Below are 15,598 nucleotides of genomic sequence, written 5' to 3'. Positions count from 1 at the left end.
GATGCTGGACATGCCCGCCATTTGAAGAAGAATGTGCAGCAAATCAGAAGTTTCTGAAACCAATCCAGAGGAGAACGGTGGCAAACATTGCCAAGAAATAAATTCAGCTGCTGCTGAAAGTCTGAGAGATACTTGTTGCTATCTCAAACAAAACTACATACAGCCTGAAGAATGTGATGATGTTCCCCATCACTGAATACCCACTGAAGACGGAGAAGAGCAAGCTCTTTACAAGCTTCACAGACACACCTCTACCAACTATCAATGCTACTTTGATTGACGGTAGATTACTGGTCCACTCATTTCTGTGACAACCTATGAAAACTTGGCGAGATCACTTCTCTCAAATGTTTGTGGCTGTCTTGGAAATGAAGTCCATGTCTTATTGGACACCTAGAAACTATCATCCCTGGAGGTGAGTGAGATGGATCTACGGGGAGCAAATGACAACACGTTTGTCATTGCAGGTCCTGAGCAAGCTCCTAGACAGAACTGCCAGCCTTTTAGGTAATGGCATCTTCAAGGACCAGCTTGCCAGGTTTGTGCAACAGGAATGGCAGGAAAATTGTAATGGTACAATTCTGAACAAAACCCTTGTCGTGTCATATATCATATCCGCATTTCCTACAACAAAGATGTTAACAGAGTGACTGTTGAGCAACCCGACAACTTGCAAGGTATTCAGGAGAAGACCGATACGCTCCTTGCATTTCATGCATCTCATGTGACAGGCAATGTCGTAGTTAGAGCATAAGATACTGATGTTTTGGTCATTCTTGTGGCAATGCTAGGGAGACAGTGTAGAGATTCAGAACAGCCAAATTCACCACAGACCATCATTGATTGTGGGTCTGGAACAGTCGGCGACTAATTGATATCGCTGGCATTGTTTCTGCCTTAGAAGCTAAGCAGAAGGGTCTTGCATCTGCAATGCCAGGATTTTATGCATTTACTGTCTTGCCTTTAGCAGAATGCTTCCAGCATGGAAATGTGAACGTATATTGCCGTCGCCCCTTTCCGTCCGTCCGTCAGTTCACATTTCTTGTAGGGAAAATAAAGACCACCATTTTTTATCCAATCTTGATTAAACTAGGTATGCATGTATATATTGATTATATCTCGAGTTCTAATTTGGTAATAATCAAATGAACGGCATCGGAGTTTTAATAAATATGCGTCAAATTTGGCTTGAAGGCACGACAGAGACTAGTTTTATCTGATCTTGATGAAACTTGGTATACATGTATATATTGATGAGATTTCAGTCAAGTCCGGTAACATTCGGATGAACGGTTTCAGTGTTATTGGCCTTGGCTTTGTATAAACGTGTCCATTTTTTTTATATATTCTTAAGTACAGACGAACGTTTTTGTCACGAGAATATGACTTCCAGTAGAGTTTTGGTTAAGATGAACATCACTGGCAGGAAAAATATGCGAGCTTTGTCCATAATTAACCATTCTGTTCTATTTGACATGTGTCACAAAATAAATTGGTTTCAAGTGGTACCAATAATTTGATCTAGCCCATATATTAGGCCCTTTTTGAGTGTCCCTCAACATACATAAAGTTAAGTTTCATCCAAAAGTATTTCATTTCAGTACTTTTCATGTTTTAAACGGTTCAATTGTACTGTCGCACTGAGAGGGTCAATTTTTTGGGCGTGTCTGGTGAGCAGAAAGCAGCAGGTAATTTGTCTGGCATTGACTATAGAAAATAAACTTTGATTCAAGTGGTACCAATTATGTTTTATCAAGCGCAAATTTTGGGGCCCTGTTTGGGTGTCTAGGGGATCAATGCAGCAGGCAATGTCTAGTGTGATCCATTTTTCGCCCAGAATTGCCCTGGAATACGCTGTTTGTGGTACGTATACAGTACTAAATAAACTAAATAAGCCAATTTTGCTACTAATTAGACCCCAGGGACATGGATAAACACATAAAACTTGAAATTTATCTACTGCACAAAAAGTGTCAATATCCATATAAATTTCTATCTTGAAAAGCTACAAAGCTGAAATTTTCAGGGAATATCTACATTGACTATCTGGACATGTTGGAAGGCACATAAAACTTAAAAACCAACACATATTTCAAATATATTTCCAGTTGTTTTTCTGACTGTGTAAGACAGACATATCATATTCAGGTGCTTATTTCTGAACAAGATACAACAAAACAACCTTGTGCTCTGGTACATGATGCTAATCTTGTCCAATATATTTAAAATTATTTTTATGATTATGTCTTTATGAATTTGGCAATAAAAAATCCTATAGTGTCATTATCACAGTTTAAGTTATTTTCATCTAAACCACTGATATCAAATCTTTGTACCATTTTCAACTCTTCTTCAGATAGATTACTTCCTGTACCATGGCAACCAAGGTGGACACTCTGAAAAAAGAAGATCATCCATAATGCATGTATTTGATAAACTGGTCTTGTTTGGGGAATTTTTGCAATTCACACTATAAAGGCATGCGGATGGTAAATATTCAAGATTTTGGGGCAAGGGCAATAACTTTGCTTCTAACGGTCGAAAATAGCTCAAATTCGAAGCGCGATATTCCTTTTATGAATATGTATACACATACCAAATTTCATTTGATTCCATTTAGAGCGTTTACAAGCAAATGCTGACGGACGGACCGACCGACGTTTCATGAATATGTATACACATACCGAATTTCATTTGATTCCTTCAAACACTCTAATTTTTAGAGTGTTTACGGGCAATTGATGTTGATAGAAGCAATTACTGTATAGAGGTTAAAGGGCGACAACTCCTCAAAACTGACGTAAGAGGCCTAAATTTAAGCAGAAGTAAACTAAACTTTCTTAAACCTTTCGATTTTGGTCCAATAACATCCATTTTAAGTTTCATCAAATCCGTTGAAAACTAAGAGAGTAATAGCATTTTCAAGATTTTTGGGCAAGGGCAATAACTCTGCTTCTAACGGTCGAAATTAGCTCAAATTAGAACTTGATCTTCGTTTTATAAATATGTATACACATACCAAATTTCATTTGATTCCATTAAAAAATCTAGTTTTTAGAGCGTTTACAAGCAAATGTTGACGGACTGACGGCCAACGGACGGACAGGGGTGCCAACAATATACGTCCACATAGAGAGATGTGGGCATATAAAAAGGCACTGAGTTTTATTAAGAATCTCTTAACAAGAAGAATATACCTCACTAAGACAATGCTGCAATACACTTCTCTAAATCTACCTGAGAGTGTTATATTTGTAATAGTACCTTTGATATCAAGGTTTAATTGAATTTGAATAAGTAATAACTCTTACTTGAGGTGAAAGTATCATATTAGGAAAATTTTCTAAAACCCATTCTACTTGATGTTCATTTTCTTCTACAGTTACAGTACAAGTACTGTAAACTAATATACCATTAGGTTTTAATAGCTCTATAGCCTGCAACAAATATAACATATACTATTACCCAGAAGTTGGGGAAAACTATGGAACAACACTTTTTGCAGCAATGATGGGGTATAAGTGCTCATTTAAAAAATTATGAAGTATATTATTGCCTGACAGGTTACTGTATGAATACCGTATCAGTTTTGTGCAGTTTGATGCAGCCTCAACCTACCAACTATTATTGTCTTCCTAGAAGATTATATGTTATACATAATTTTTACAGAGTATAAATAAGATTTTGGAAATAAGCTGAGACTTGAGACTTATGCTATTCTGTCACCAAATACAGTATACCAAAATACAGAAAATACAGAAAATATAGATAAATACATGAATGAATAAATAACTTAACATACTAATATATATAATTTAACGAGATAGTAGTTTACCATAATTAATTATGTACAGTATATCCTGCTCACGCGACCACCTTTATTAAGCAATCACCTTCAATAGGCGACCACAATAAAATCCCCCCTACGAGTTTTCAATGTAATTAACGACTGATAAGGGACTCCTTCATTACGCGACCAGCAATCTTGTATTTACACTCCCGTGTAATCATATGGAGTCAATTTAGCGACCATGACACTTATTAAGTCCCTTGATTAAACATCACAGGAATTCAGGGAATTCTGAAGCGTAAAGCAGATATTATGGAGGATTTTGAAAGCAATGTTTCTCCCGATCGGAAACCTGTGAAGCGGTTCACCGGCAATGAAGAAATCAACAAATTAACTTGGAAGTTTTTTTAAAGATTGTCGCGCCCGGAATGCCGTAGTAAATGGACCACTGTTAAAGGAATAACTATGAGTGCTATGAGTGGTGAACGCACGGATTCATAAAATTCAGACATTAACTGTCACCTCTATCGCGTTAACAAGCCAACAAATTCTGATGAGTTTTGACTAGGTCAAGGGCAATAACTCAAATTTCTATCCATTGAAAAATCATCAAATTTAAATTTGACCAGGGTAAATTTGACCAGGGTTTTATTATAATAGATGATCAAACCAAATCCATTAAAATCAGGTAGGTAAACACGATCAATAACTAGGGTAAGTATACGAGATCAACAATTCAAACAACTAGGGTAAGTATATAAGATTCACAACTAAGGTAGGTAAACACGATCAATATCTAGGTTAAGTATACAAGATCAACAATTCAAACAACTAGGGTAAGTATATAAGATTCACAACTAAGGTAGGTAAACACGATCAATAACTAGGGTAAGTATACAAGATCAACAATTCAAACAACTAGGGTAAGTATATAAGATTCACAACTAAGGTAGGTAAACACGATCAATAACTAGGTTAAGTAAACGAGATCAACAATTCAAACAACTAGGGTAAGTATATAAGATTCACAACTAAGGTAGGTAAACACAATCAATAACTAGGTTAAGTATACAAGATCAACAATTCAAACAACTAGGGTAAGTATATAAGATTCACAACTAAGGTAGGTAAACACAATCAATAACTAGGGTAAGTATATGAGATCAACAATTCAAACAACTAGGGTAAGTATATAAGATTCACAACTAAGGTAGGTAAACACGATCAATAACTAGGGTAAGTATACGAGATCAACAATTCAAACAACTAGGGTAAGTATATAAGATTCACAACTAAGGTAGGTAAACACGATCAATAACTAGGGTAAGTATACGGGTTCTTCAATTCAAACAACTAGGGTAAGTATATAAGATTCACAACTAAGGTAGGTAAACACGATCAATAACTAGGGTAAGTATACGGGTTCTTCAATTCAAACAACTAGGGTGAGTGTATAAGATTCACAATTAAGGTAGGTAAACACAATCAATAACTAGGGTAAGTATACGGGTTCTTCAATTCAAAAAACTAGGGTAAGTATATAAAGAATGAGATGTACCAGGGACTAAACCAGTTATTGATCTATGGCAATTGAGGAGAAGATTTTCTAATCAAATTGAGTCTGTTTCTGTACAATTATCATATACTTATACATCACCATAGTCAAAGGGAGGCAGAATATGATTTTTTTAGATATATTCAAAAGATTTTCTGGAAATGTTATATTTCATAGAATGAAATCAATTTACCAACTTGCTGATTTGACGATTGAGAGTGACATCTACCAATCTTATTGAGTGTAATGCCAAGATGCTTGTGATGCCCAGAATCTGCTAATAATATGTTATTGTGAAAAGAGAGTGAAAATTTAGAAGGAGTTTCCTACTGAAGGTATTGACTGTTTTTTCTGGGCAGAAAACAACATTCCAAGACGGTGCCAAATTGCTGATAGCTCTGAAGTCATTGTTTAATAGAGTTTGACATTCGGTTGTATATACAGTGGAGCCGCGTTTATCAGTTAAACCGCACGATTTTATCGAGAACGGGAATGTGCGGATAAACGAGGCTCCACTGTATTAAGAATAAAAGTGGCCCTAGCACTTGTAGAACTCCATTTTGAGTTATAACCACAGATTGTCTCCTTTCTGAAAGATAATTCTTGAGTGACAGTATTTTCCCTCTAATGCCGATTGACTGGAGCTTATAAATGAGACCTGTATGATAAACACGCTTAAAAGCTTTGTTTATTAAAAAAACAATACATCTTTAGTTTCAAAACCTTCATCAATGCTTCTACATATATCGCTATACATTGACAAGTCATTTTCTCTAAACTCTCATTGACAAGCAGACAGTATTTCATGTAATCGCAGAAAATTTTTCAAATATCCATAAATACATTTAAAGTTGAGGAGAAAAATAGGACGATTATTTGAGCAGATGTTAGCATCACCTTTCTTATATACCGGAATGATGTTCGCTTGCTTCCATATTGTGGGAAAACAGCATTGGTCCTGCAAAAAATTGAAAAGGGTACTCAAAGGAATTTGAGATGGACTGCAATATTGTAGAACTTTATATGTTATGTTATCATGTCCACAGGCCTTATTTGTTTTGCTTGAACTCAGCATGCCTTTGACATCATGGGGAGTATATACTGGTAGTAGAAAAGTTATATCAGATTGGGGTAGGGTTTGGTATAGGTTTAGCAGGATTTGATGAAGTTGATTGATTAATGAAGAATTGGTTTAGAATTTCAGCTTTTTCAGCATCCTCATGAACAATGTAGTTGTGAATCAAGAAGGGTGGAAACTGTTTTGATGATCTGTCATTTTTGAAACTACATTGAAAACTGGCTTTGACAGATCTTACCTTCTAGATTGTAAAAATAATCTTTTTTGACCCTTGGAAATCAGAGACAACAAAGTTCATAGCAAAGCAGAATTTTTGCCCGTAATTTTGTAAACCTGTGTTCTTTCCCTTACTGTGTAGTCTGTTTCTTTGGAGAATTATTTGCTTGATGTAGCCATTCATCCTAACAGTATCACACTCACAGATTACTATATTTTATGGGGAACAAATAGATTAACTGCTTTAAGGAGCCTATCAGTGAAACACATGACCAGTATATTTGGATCTTCTTGGCTTTGCCCCAGTCAGTTTCAGACAAGAAGTTATTGATTGCATCTACATCAAGTTCACTTTTATTCCATATGGTAAGCTTGAAACTTTCATTGTATTTTCGAGGAAGATTCAAGACAAGTTCTATTTGACAGCGATCACTTATACCTGCTTCATGTACTAGATCAGTGTCAGTTACCAATGCAATGTCTATAAGAGTTGCTGAGTGCTCTGTATGTAGTGTTGGTTCATCTACAGTTTGTGTGAATTCAAAGTGCTGAATAATAAGAGCTATTTTATTAGATCTATCAGAAAGCTTATTTTCATTCATCAAGTCACCGAGAATGATCAGAGTTTTACGACTGTCTTTTGTCTTAGATATGAATTGCTGATTAGTCCCTATAGATATCAGGAGATCTAAGGCGAACACAGACAGATCCTAGCAATAAGTGTTTTTTAAAGTGTTCAATCCAGACTGCTACTAGATGAGGAAGATGAAGATCATTTTTTAGAAAAGATATTATTTTAGATTGCCAGATCACCTCTCATGTCAGATGAGCGATTATAGAGTGCCGGTGATTTGAAATTGAATGAGTATCTTGTACTTGATGTGATTCATTTAACCATGTCAGAATAGATGAGAATATTATGGTCTGATAGTTCAGCAATGATATAAGATTTCTTACCTGGTAGGCTGCCAACAATTTGAAGAAGTACACTTAATCCTGGCCCAGGATTTGGGTGAATATCACCAGAGACAAGTAATAAGAGAAAAGTCCAGGGAGAGGTATTAAGAGAAATAGGAAGTCTACAAGGTATCCAATTGACCACCCGAGATATATCAATATTTACAACAACAACATGGACTGCAGACAAACGGAATGCATGTGTGAAAAAGAATTATGGATACATATAAATATAATAGTATCAAAATTCAATTAACTTTTCTGTTTCAATAGTATAAACATGTATTTAGATCATATTTCATTTTTTTATGAACAAATATAACATAATGCATTTGACACAAATCGTAATATTTCTCAGACCCTTCAGAGTTCATAAAAGCAAACTAAAGGGCTTATCTAATACTTATAGAAATCTTGAAAAAAAAAACTATTCTATTTCATACAAATAGATAAAAGTTTAAACTTACAGTTTTTAGAAGCTGTTTTTGATATTTGGGAAAAGACTTTAAAACACCAGGTATCATGTTATTTTTCAAAGTTGGTCGTTGTCCAAGTGCACTACAAGGACCATCTAATAGAATTCTATCAAATGCTTCTGGTGGAAATGGTGGCTCATCTGTGACACCTTATTGTATAAAAGTGTAATGTTTTAATGTTTTAGCATAGCTTTAATGGTTTACAAAATTACACACTGAACACATAGTCATCAAACATAGGCTACTAACAAATCTGTTCACCCTATTCGATCTTCTTGATACTTTATCTATTGGAGAGCTCCTGTTCAACACACCAATGTGAACTCATCACTTTTACAGCACCCAGTAAATCGAAATGCTGGAAAATCCCCATTCTTTTTTCTGACCTTACACAAGCCGGCAACTGTCAAAATAGCTATCAGAGGCTGAAGGTGTCAGTAAGTTTCCATATTGATAATATATTTATTGCCCTCCATCAAGGAAGCAGATTGAGAAATTTAGGGACAAGGTAAGTAACTCCAATAAGATGCTAAAGTATCTTTTGTCAATAACCATAAAACATAGCTTTAACTTTTTTCTGTTCACATATATACCAAATAGTATAACTTGCTAAACAAGATAATATTTGCCAATGACAAAAGTGGTTTATTTTGTTGGATCATACTGACGGCAAACTGAGAAATTATCACCTATATACATATACCAAATTCCATCCAAATGAAATCTCTGTACAAAAGCATACCTTTTTTGACTAATTCCTTGTCTGTCATAGCATTGCGAGCATCAAAATCAAAACAAGAGACAGTGTCATCTAAACCCCATAGATTTACATTCTTCTTAATTTTCTCTATTTTGCCTTTTGCCTTATCAAGGGCAATAACTCTACCCTATAAATTAGAAGTAAAAGAAGTGTATGGCTTTTAGTACAACATATAAACATAATAAAATTAATTGATATACATTAATTATTCAGGTAAACAAAACTGACAATTTCCATAATAACATCAATAATACCAGTAACTGCGGAATTCTGATATGATTTAACATTTTATCATTTATTTTTCTGAATTATAAATTATTTTCCCTATTCATAGTTTATCTTTCAGAATCTTCATTTTATTTTTGGAATTTTGTTTAAGTTTATCTATTTTACGATTTTTTTTAATTAAATTAGATAATTGCCTTCCCACTTCCCAATAATTGTAATAATTTCATTATGATTTTCACCTTTCCTTGCATTAATGATGCTATGTGAACTGTTTTTCCTCCTACAAATAGAACAGATGTAAATAAAAAAAAAAATGTCAAATTTGACAACTGAGTCCCTATAACCTCTATAACCATTATATTTTTTTCCTATATCGCTGAAAACTTTTCCCTGAATGGAATTCACCAAAACAGTAAAAACATTGTTTCAGAAATAGTTTCATTGGATTTGATTGCAAAAAAAGTTATAAATTCTAATATCAAGAATAAGGAAAGAAATTACAGAAGTTTTGAAAACCAAAATCTGTTAGTTATAGATATAACCAAACCTTAAATGAGAATTGAAATTAGTAAAAGTGTTCAGAAGAACTAACCGGGTGCAGCACACATATCTAATATCAGATCTGTTGGTTGAGGATCTAAGACATGACTACACACTATAGATGGTAGATTCTGAGCAAATACTAATTCTGGTAAAATATCTAAACATGGCGCTTCTATTATTGTTTCTGTCATTAATATACCAATACCACTAAAAAATATAGAAATATAACCAAATTATTATCCAACAGCTATATATTTTTATTCTAAATTTCAACTTTCCATCCACACTTTTCATTTACCTCTTACATAATGAAAATCAGAAAAATCGACTTTTGAGGGCATACAACAAATGAAATGCAAATGAATTCTGTTTTATATCATTTCAACTATTATGTTTTGGAGTACATATGTACTGATAGATTTTAGGTATTGTGATTTAATTTTACTTATGGTCAATTTGTTGCAATATGAACTCTGTTTGTACAAAACCATAGCTTGTTTTCAGCTACCCAATATGTCTGCCTAACAGGGTAGCAAGTCAAAGTAAAAGAAATGAGATAATCAATAATATAAGTATTAAACTTCAATACTGGAAAATATATTTAAATAAATAAGAATATGAAATTGGCCAGAATACAACAGCTGTATTATTTTATCAATATTTTTCCCTTACAGTGGAAATTTGTTCAACTTGGTAATGATCAAGTCCATTTACCCATTTTTAACACTTTTTAAATTAAATTTAAATATCTCTGTACAGACTAATTGATATGAAGCCTTCCCACCTCTTAAACATTCACAGTTAAATTGACAGGTCAAAATGTACCTAAAACAAGAAATACTACTTTCTATTTCTATCTTCTTTGGCTTCTCCTGTGCCTGAATATTGTATGCATTGTCAACAATTGTAATGTCAGTTATTCGAAATTCGAAATTGCTCTGACCTTACAACTATATAAATTGATGTGTAGCACACTGAACTTAGTACCCTGAGCTAAAGTTTGATGCCTAGTTGTGAACACTAACAAATATTTCTTTAAAAAAAAAAGATTTCAAGTCAAAAATAATTCATTGAAAATTCACTTAATGAGTAAAAAATGTTCACATCTCTTCATAAGAATTTGAAAAAGAGTGTATGGACCCCTCAATTAAGCTATTTAAGCAAAATCAGTCTGACCTTGGTATATGATATTGTAATGATTTTTGTATTCCTTCTAATAAGTTATATTTTTAAACAAGTGGTTGCCTAGCAAGATACGCCCACTTTCCTGATATATTTTCAGTATATCAAAAATTGTCAAATTCAATCTTGACTACTAAGATTTCTTCATTATAAATGATCATACCAAATTTCATTGAGATTGGATGAAAACTGTACTCTCTATTGTGTTCACGAACAAATTTTGACACGTTTTTCATAAATCAAGGGCAATAACTCAAAAACCGTTCATCAAAAGATAGCCAACATCAGACCTGTCCAAGATCTCATCATTATAAATATTCACAACAAATTTCATTTAAATTTGATGAAAACTGTAGTCTCTATTGTGTTCACAAACAAATTTTGACACATTTTTCATAAGTCAAGGGCAATAACTCAAAAACCGTTCATCGAAAGACCATCTAATTCGAAGTTATCCAAGATCTCATCATTATAAATATTCACACCAAATTTCACTTAAATTGGATGAAAACTGTAGTCTCTATTGTGTTCACAACCAAATTTTGACATGTTTTTCATAAGTCAAGGGCAATAACTAAAAAAACGTTCAAAGAAAGACCGTCAAGTTCGAACTTGTCCAAGATCTCATGAATATAAATGATCAGACCAAATTTCATTCAAATCAGATAAAAACTGTTGTCTTTATTGCGTTCACAAGCCAATTGTGGACGGACAGACGGATAGGGGCAACAACAATATACGACTACATTATAAAGTGGGCATATAAAAATAACTGTGTAAAGAGGCAAGTAATCAAAGTAATTTGCTGGTATAAAAGGTTGTTTGACGTTATGATCAATACAACCTGTGTTATGATTTACATGTTTTTATTCAAGGTGACTGTCTGTCAATGGTAGTTTAATATCTTATAATCAATATTGTCACTTGTATTTAATGATCATATCATATCAATTTTAACTTAACTTATAATTTAATGTTTTCGGTTATTTATTAGTATTTAATACCTTCATTTATATAACAGCATTCTTTTTTTTTTCTTATCATTAAAAAATGTAACATTTCATTTATTTTGTCATTTATTGGGCATACCAATTCCATTTAATATTATCAGACCTTTTTAGATTCTATTGTCACTTTCAATGAATTCAAAAAAATACATTGAAAGCTTCCATCAATGTTGATGTATAAACAAGTGGGAGGCACCTTGCCTAATTTTAACTATCTTATTTGTTGCTAATGCATGTTTTACACTATTTGAAGGTATACAATAGGAGTTACTGAAGTCTACAACATTATTGATGATTACTCTAACCCTTTTTATTGTATTCACATCATTACTGTCCCAGTGGGCTGAATGGGGACCATGCCACTCTGATATGTATTAGACCTAATTGTTTCCAGAGTAAAATAAAAAGTTAGTTACTAAGTTATTTTAACCTCCAACATAAGCAGTGTTGAAAAACTGTAGATGTTTAACCTACCCTTTTTAGATTAGAAAAAGTCAACTTGATGTGTGTATGATTAATCATGACATTCTAGTTAGCAAATTCTCACACCTCATTTCATAAAAATTTGGTATAAATTTAAAATGTTCCATTTGTATACTGAAAATTCTACAGCTGCCAGAAAAGTCTCACGAAAAATATAGATTTGATTTGATTGGCAGATAAATGTTATTTTTCTAATCATGGGAAATCATTGTAATGCAGAAGAGGTCACTTCAACTGGCAAACTGTGATGCAGTACTTATTAAATTGAACCTTGTTAGCAGTTAACGGGAATAACTTTGTTAAAATTACCTCACTTTATCTTGTGAACAAAAATAATCATCTCTACCAATTTGTGCTATACCATTTCCTAGGAAGACTTTAGTGTGTTCATACTTAGCTACAGCTCCTCTCCGACATTTTCCTTCCATATCACAATACACTGCTACTTTATCCCCTTTCAACATATCTACAACGACAAAGACAAGTTACTAACATTCAAACATGTTCAAGATCTTGTCATTCTGCATCAAGGTACCTGGTCTTCTCCTCAATCAATGAAAACTCTATCTGGACTGACATATAGACAGTTGGTTACTTAGTATTAGAATTTCAAGTGTTATTTCAAGTGTGTCTGTTACTGAAGTTTAGGAAATCATTGTACAAATTGTTGTAACACAATATATAAGTTAAACTTACTTGAGGGTGCCCCCATGATTCCCTGAGAAAAAATGTCTGCCCCTCGGAGTACAGCAGTACCACATAATAGGTCAACAATCACCTCTTTTTCTGCCTAAAAATCAAAATTATATTTTTGGTATTATAATTGTATAACCCTCTGTTATCTCAAGAATTTAAAATATACTTTGATTATTCAGCTATCAACAGTTAACGCTAATAGTTTGACTGCTAATTGAACTTACTTTGTAAAATAATCCAACTTTACAAAAAAAAAGAAATTCAACTTACAGGGATAACATCATTGTTAGGTCTTCTGTTTTCTATTACTAAGCAATCTTTTACAGCTGGATGTAGCCACATCTTAAACTCTTCTATATTTTTCTTTCTACATTGCTGTAAAGTGGTATCAAATAAATTAAGTTAACTGTCGAGGTTACCTGGATAAACCTCCATTATCAGTTGTATAATAGGGTGGATGCAAGGGAAATATGGTCACAGTAATAAGGCACAAGATAATATGATCACAGTAATACAGGCACAAGATATTACTGTCACAGTAATACAGACACAAGATATTACTGTCACAGTAATACGGACACAAGATATTATGGTCACAGTAATACAGACACAAGATATTTTGGGCACAGCAATACAAGCACAAGATATTATGGTCACAGTAATAAGGCACAAGATATTATGATCACAGTAATACAGACACAAGATATTTTGGGCACAGCAATACAAGCACAAGATATTTTGGTCACAGTAATACAAGCACAAGGTATTATGATCACAGTAATACAGGCACATGGCATTATGGTCACAGTAATACAGGCACAAGGTATTATGGTCACAGTAATACAGGCATATGATCTTATGGTAACAGTAATACAGGCACAAGATATTATGGTCACAGTAATACAGGTACAAGATATTTTGGTCACAGTAATACAGGCACAAGATATTTTGGGCACAGCAATACAAGCACAAGATATTATGGTCACAGTAATACAGGCACAAGGTATTATGGTCACAGTAATACAAGTACAAGGAATTTTGGTCACAGTAATACAGGCACAAGGTACTATGCTAACAGTAATACAGGCACAAGGTATTATGGTCACAGTAATACAGGCATGAGGTATTCCGGTTACAGTAATATGGGCACAAGGCATTATGGTCACAGTAATACCAATCAGTAAGGAATGGTGAACATGACACACATTTTGACCATCCCTGGTAGCCTATGTGAAAAGCATCTACCTCAGGTACGGAAGGTTTAGCCCATGCGTTAAAAAAGGTACTGATATATATATATATATACCCCTTGTGCTTGGTGACCCAGCACTAAGGTTCCAGGATATGGTATTATTTTTTTGATTAAATACAGAATATTTCTTGGGACCTTTTGATTCTGACATTTTAAATCAAATACATTGCAATAAGAATGTGATAAACTTACAATATTTAAAGTTTGTTGAACTTGAGAAAGAATGTTGTCAGCTGTGTCTACTCTTAGGTTTAATCTTAGGGTTGTGTATGATGGAGGAATTCCTAACCATTTGATTAAATTGTCAACTCTCAAATCATTATTTTCCAAAGGCTGAAAATATAACAATTTTAACTAATTAGACTTGAACCTGCTAGTCTACTGTCCAAACAAAAACAATATCTTATAACTAGCTCTACTAACCATGGTTTTCATTTTCCATAAGCTTTTCCATATCTATAAGAATCAGGGCGCATAACATGCTAAGGTAATCAAAAGATAATTTCCAGAATCTAGTCTGGTTATAAAAGTACAGATCATGATTTTACAGATCATGACCAAACTGAGTTGGTCTAAGTACTTAAACTGTGTATATTTGTGTCAATTTTTGAACCTTTGTTCATACCAGTTTGTAACCAATGATCAAATTTTATAAAAAATACTATATGAAGCTTAAACCTAGAAAATTCCCTGAAAGGAAAATGTGTTTCTTTTTACATGGCTGACTTATGTTCAAATTGCAAAAGTCTTTTTAGACCAAAGCATTATGCCATTACTTATGATGAATGTGAAAAATGGTGTCATAAACAAGGTTTATGATATGTGCATAAATAGTTATTAAGCAGAAATAATCTGAAACTACAGCATCATGGAGGTGCAGCAAATGGTCGAAAGACACTTTTAAAGCCATGCATTCAATTATGGTCTATTCATCATAAAAATGGGAATTAACAAAACAGATTCGTATTTGTTTTGTTCTCATGTCAAGGTGGAAAACAGATGACAATGTGGAGGAAGTTATCTAGATTTATAAACCTTTATTAATCAAATAAATCATTTCATGCACATTGTTATCAACCTTATTAGTTGCCCAATCATCATTATAATTGATTGTTATGGTTTATGACAATTATTACTTTTCTGTTTTGTGTTACTCTGTTTTTTTTTAAATCATTTCTTTCAACATAGATAATGAAATAAAACAGCTGCTTGCAAAAATTTTAATCTTTTATGTAGAACAACTGAGAACAGTAGGAGATTAGGTTGATACAGATAAATCCACTATGATAGAATAATTGAGAAAATACTGAAGTTATATGTTGAAAGACAACATTACTTGTAAGAATAATACTGTTTTGTTATTGTGAAAATAAAA

At 33.3% G+C, this 15,598-nt stretch overlaps 1 protein-coding gene across 1 annotated transcript; it reads right to left on the bottom strand.

Moving 5' to 3' along the window:
• Positions 1-2,240: 2,240 nt before the first annotated feature.
• On the bottom strand, positions 2,241-14,649 carry LOTGIDRAFT_174713 (hypothetical protein; the record flags this gene model as incomplete). Its single annotated transcript, XM_009054333.1, has 11 exons — positions 2,241-2,396; positions 3,312-3,437; positions 8,064-8,221; positions 8,815-8,959; positions 9,300-9,340; positions 9,653-9,810; positions 12,585-12,741; positions 12,972-13,065; positions 13,242-13,346; positions 14,416-14,556; positions 14,647-14,649. 11 exons carry the CDS (start codon positions 14,647-14,649, stop codon positions 2,241-2,243), a joined length of 1,284 nt encoding a protein of 427 aa, XP_009052581.1.
• Between the last annotated feature and the right edge of the window lie 949 nt (positions 14,650-15,598).

Source organism: Lottia gigantea (genome assembly GCF_000327385.1).
Source record: "Lottia gigantea unplaced genomic scaffold LOTGIsca_213, whole genome shotgun sequence".
In the NCBI taxonomy this organism is placed as follows: domain Eukaryota; kingdom Metazoa; phylum Mollusca; class Gastropoda; family Lottiidae; genus Lottia; species Lottia gigantea.
Note: the sequence above shows the minus strand (reverse complement) of the source record. Positions and strands in the feature narration are given on the sequence as shown.